General features: G+C 30.7%; 1 protein-coding gene across 2 annotated transcripts in view; it reads left to right on the top strand.

The window, feature by feature from the left end:
• The window catches only part of LOC106457261 (AT-rich interactive domain-containing protein 2-like), an 82,250-nt gene that overhangs the window by 38,564 nt on the left and 38,810 nt on the right, over positions 1–4,876 (top strand). For both annotated transcript variants that reach the window (XM_022383106.1, XM_022383105.1), the window contains exon 6: positions 881–1,012. In XM_022383106.1, the coding sequence (XP_022238814.1) occupies positions 881–1,012 (132 nt within the window). The remainder of the gene's footprint in view (positions 1–880; positions 1,013–4,876) is intronic.

Here is a 4,876-nt window from a genome sequence, read left to right as displayed (position 1 = left end):
TTCGTGAAGTGTCGGGATATTACTAGATATAGGGAAGTCTGGTATATATAAGAGGGTGACAACGTGACGGGACAATAATATGTGTGTAGGTAGTGAGTAATTGAACTGCAGTCAGAAGTATTGTTGAAGTTAACATTCATTGTCAAAACGTTTGTTACAGAGCGACTGTTGAAAATAAGTGTATCGGTAAAGTTATATTCAGAAAGAATAAACCAGTTTTGTTAAGTAAGGACTTGTGTCGCTGAAGTTTCGTCGGAACAAAGTTACAGAAAATTAATTAACAAACGGAGACGTAACAATTTAATAGAAATGTTTCATAATAACTTCCAGTTTACAATAAACAAAGTTAAGAATAATAGGTTTGTGTTATTGTTTGGTGGATTTTATGCAAAGCTATTTAGGTCAAAATGTTACCAGTGGGTACACATTAGTAATTATTATCTTTAATTAAAGCAAGTTTGAGGCTTTATAGTCACCATTAGCAGTAAAAGATAGGATCATGTGTGAGGCCGTAACCCTTAAAATGTCTATTTTGTGTGTAGTAATTAGTAAATCATTATTTAACTAAGCTATTAAGCTATTATTAAGCTGTATTATTCTTCATGTATGCTTTAATGTTGCACTTCACAAGATTATCTAAAAGTATTTGAAAATACTTTTTCCAAAAACACAGTGAATCCCTGTTGATTTTTAGTAAAACCTGAAAAGGTGTAATGCACATGTTACACAAGTTCTACCAGAGGCTATATGATTTTACTAACATCCACACATCATTTGCTTTTGAATATCATTTTTGTTTTATCACATTGTGTGTAAATAAGATAAGCAACCTTTTTTAAATTGTTTTATAGTTAACTTCATCAAGTTTTATCTTTTGCAGAAGATTCTCATCTTCATAACATGTATCTTGAACACTGGAAGGATTTGGATGGTAGAAGAATGGAGAGGTTTTGGGAAAATATTCTTAGCAACTCTGATGCAGACGTGCTCCAGTTGTGGAGAAAAAACAAAGGTTAAGTCAGTTTTATGGCACAAGAATAAGTAAATCTTTATGATGGTGAAATATAACTTTTAAGTTTTACAATCTTTACTTTTCAGATAACATAGTATAGAATGGAGTATTTTGCATATAAAAAAATTTTGTAATTAAATTAAGCTAATTAACTATTACCAGACATTTTGGTTTTACGTCTTCATCAAGCATTTACAGATTATAAGAATTTAAAAGATATTTTAAGTATAGAAACTGGAACTCATCTGAGATCCACAGCAGAGTCTAGATGTAGTGCTCTTGGACACTCGAAGCACTTCTCTAAGGATATAGTCAGCGGTAATAATACTAGAAGATCAGTGGTGATGTTTGAAATAATACTTCCCTATGGTTATAGTCAGCTATATGGTTATACTTGCTAATCAGTAGAGAAATTTGAAGGAATACTTCCCTGTAATTATAGTCCAAAATAACAACAATAGAAAATCGGTAGTAATGTTTTAAGTAACACTTCCCTAAGTATTGTGACTTCTCTGCCCCTTTCATTGTAATCACTTTATAGTAATTTTATGAAACATTTATTCACTTTCATGCCTATTCACACTCTGGCACTAGTGTCACCTGCCAGTAAGTCAAATCATGAAAATTAAGAATTACACCATATGGAAAAATGAAACCAAAAGAAAGTGGACAAAAATACATATTTTAGCATACAGATATCAGAAACCATCCATCGTTCATGAACACTTTGGAAACTATAGAATTACATGCGAATTTAAGAAATTGTAAAATAGGCCTAATATGTTTTTTTTTTCTTTTTTTTGGGGGGGGGATAACCAACTGCATCCGTTTCACATACAGAAATTTGCCTGCGTCAAGGCCACCAGATTTTAACAGCTACTGAAAGGGCTTGAGTCTACATGTGATTAAAACTGAAATAAGACTATGATTGTTGTCAATCTTGTTATATCAATCAAACAATAATATTAAGATTTCAGTTGAAACACAAATATTGGTACAGAAGAACAGTAGCAAGGAGATTACATTAGAGAAAAAAAATACAAATAGAATAATGGATAAGAAGTTTGCATTTGTATTGTTGAGTGTTTACATAGACAAATGGACAGACTTATAAAGTAATATGCAGAAACATCCTTTGTACAAAATTAATCTAGCTATAAAAATCCTGATAAAAAAAAACTGAAATTGGGAATAAGACATAATTAATCCTGATTCCAGAAGCCTGAAAACTCAGGGTCTTTTGAAATATAGATCTTTCATCTTTAGGGGTGCACTCGAGTTATCAGCCATCTTGAATTGATATTTATATATACACTTTGTTTCTTCCATCCCACTTGTTTTTAAAAGAAATTAAATTAATAATTAACAAAATTTTTAGAAAAGTTAATAAAAAGAATAGGATGATGGACTTTTCTGTCAAACCTCTTCAGATACCGTTATCTTTCAGTATAATTAAATCTTCTTAATCATTTGAATTTATTTATTTATTTATTCTTTTCACAAACATGAAATAATTTTTTTTTTCATTCAGAAATGTTGTGGTAACTCTGCTGCAGTAAACAAAGAAAGTTGATTACCAAGAATGGTGAAAAATATTCGTGTCTTTGATAGTAAAAACTATTTTTTGAAACTAAATTAACAACATATTTGTGTGATAAAAAAACGTCTTAGGTTATGTGGCATCAGAGCCAAAGCTGTAAGTTAAAACACTTAGATATTTTAATTTCTATTACAGAAAGAGGGTGACTATTTATCAAGTGGCTGTTTACATATTATAGAAATGTGCTGTGTAACAAAATTCATAAATGAAGTGAAATATTAAATTCATCTGGCATATAACTCAACCAATGTTATACAAGAATAAACAATAATAATTATATAAAGTACATGTCAGTAAAGTTTCTTAATCTTAAATATTTTGGAAAAAAAAATTTTTGAAAAAAAGAGCTAATTATAGATTGATATGAAGGAAGAAAAACAAATCTGAGCAACTGTTGACAAGAAAATGAGTAAGTTTTTCCATGTTCAGTAAAGCTGTTTATTTATTTAGTTACTGTAGCTGAATAGGTATTAATTAACAATGACTGTGTAAACCATAGAAAAATGAGTTTTTAAATTTACTCTTTGTGCCCTAGTTGAGTTCATTTTATGCACAGCACTGATATGGAAGCATCAGCTAGAATCAGTTTCTAAATTATTGTGTGCTACAACAAACAAACTATGAAAATAACAAATTGAACAGTCTTTAGTGTAATTAAAGATATAAAGAAAATACAATGAATAGAGTTAGGAAACTGAATTAAATGTTTGTAATTTCCTAACACTATTCATTGTATTTTTATATTAGTAATTCTACTAAAGATTGTTTATTTTGTTATTTTCATAGATTTGCTGAAGATGGAATATATGTAATTCCTAAACATTCATTAAAGATGTTTACAATTGTTGACATGGCCCTAGTATTCATTATCAGACTTTGTTTTCCACCTAATGTATCAAACAAACTGTGTTGAAAATAGAATTTGTGTACCAAGATGTGCTTTCAGTTGTCAAGTAATTACACAAAATGCAGTTGCACTTATCATTATTGGCTTTCATATGTTGATAACACTTTTTGTGGTCAGTTATATTCGGATAATGCTAATATTTGTCCTTGCAGAATTTTTAATCCAGTTTCTTTCTAATATTACTTTAATAAAAGAAACTTGGAATACTAGGTGTTTTTTCTTTGGATTTTCTGCTACTCCTTTAAACAAAAGTATGATGTTTTACAAACCTTATTACATAGCACCCAATCTGTACGTGATGACAGACACAAGCCGTATATCTGAGTGTAATTGTACTGTAAAGAGTGGTATCACTGTTTTCTGGGTACTTTATATAATTGCTCCAAAGTGATCAAGCACACTTTATTAAAAGCTGGAAAACTTTGCAGTGTTTTAAACTTCCCATTCAAGTTTTTGTTGAAAGTTAGGTCAAACTCAAGGTATTGGTTTCCAAATGTATCTCAGACAGATGGTGTTTAGACCGAGATGATTTTTAATCTGGGGTAACTAAAAAGGAGTGAAATACTTGTAAAACAATACATGCAAGTTCTTGTGTATATGTTCACAGTTGAATTCCAAGACAATACCTTTACACACATAACAGCTTGCTCTCTCACCTAAAACTCGTGTGCTTAACATGAACTGTGCTACTACATGATGATGTCATTGTGCAACAATAACCCTCCACTAGTAAGAGGGTGGCACAACCTCCTTGTGCAGTGAATCCCCTTAAGCATTTGCACTCGAAATAACTTTATGTTTTCCCTTAGCATTGTCTAGAATGGACATGTTTTTAAACTTTTTAATCAATTACTTGTGATTTATGATAGTTTAAAAACTTAAATTTCATTCAAGTGCAATTAGTTAAACATACAGAAAACAAAAGTAAGTAAAATTTTTTCCTGCTTACCCATTATGAATTATTGAGTGATGGTAACTGTGATGTGGGGGGGTATACCCTTTCACTTATATTTACCTTTCTAGTGTCCAATTATCATTCCTTTTCTCCTTTTTTATCACCTTCTTCCCTGTTGCATTACTCTCATCACTTCACATTATGTCTGAAGCACTTCATTGTGCTCCGGAGGAGGGTTTTCTGTTTGGTTGATTAGTTCTTCCTACATGTACCATCTGGTATTACATAATGGACCTTCTGGTTTATAGTTATGTTTGTTTGTTTGATTATTTCTTCCTACATGTACCATCTGGTATTACATAATGGACCCTCTGGTTTATTGTTTGATTAATTCTTCCTACATGTACCATCTGGTATTACATAACGAACCTTCTGGTTTATTGTTATGTTTCTTTGGTTGAC

This window comes from Limulus polyphemus, unplaced genomic scaffold (assembly GCF_000517525.1).
Source record: "Limulus polyphemus unplaced genomic scaffold, Limulus_polyphemus-2.1.2 Scaffold309, whole genome shotgun sequence".
Taxonomy (NCBI): domain Eukaryota; kingdom Metazoa; phylum Arthropoda; class Merostomata; order Xiphosura; family Limulidae; genus Limulus; species Limulus polyphemus.
Note: the sequence above shows the minus strand (reverse complement) of the source record. Positions and strands in the feature narration are given on the sequence as shown.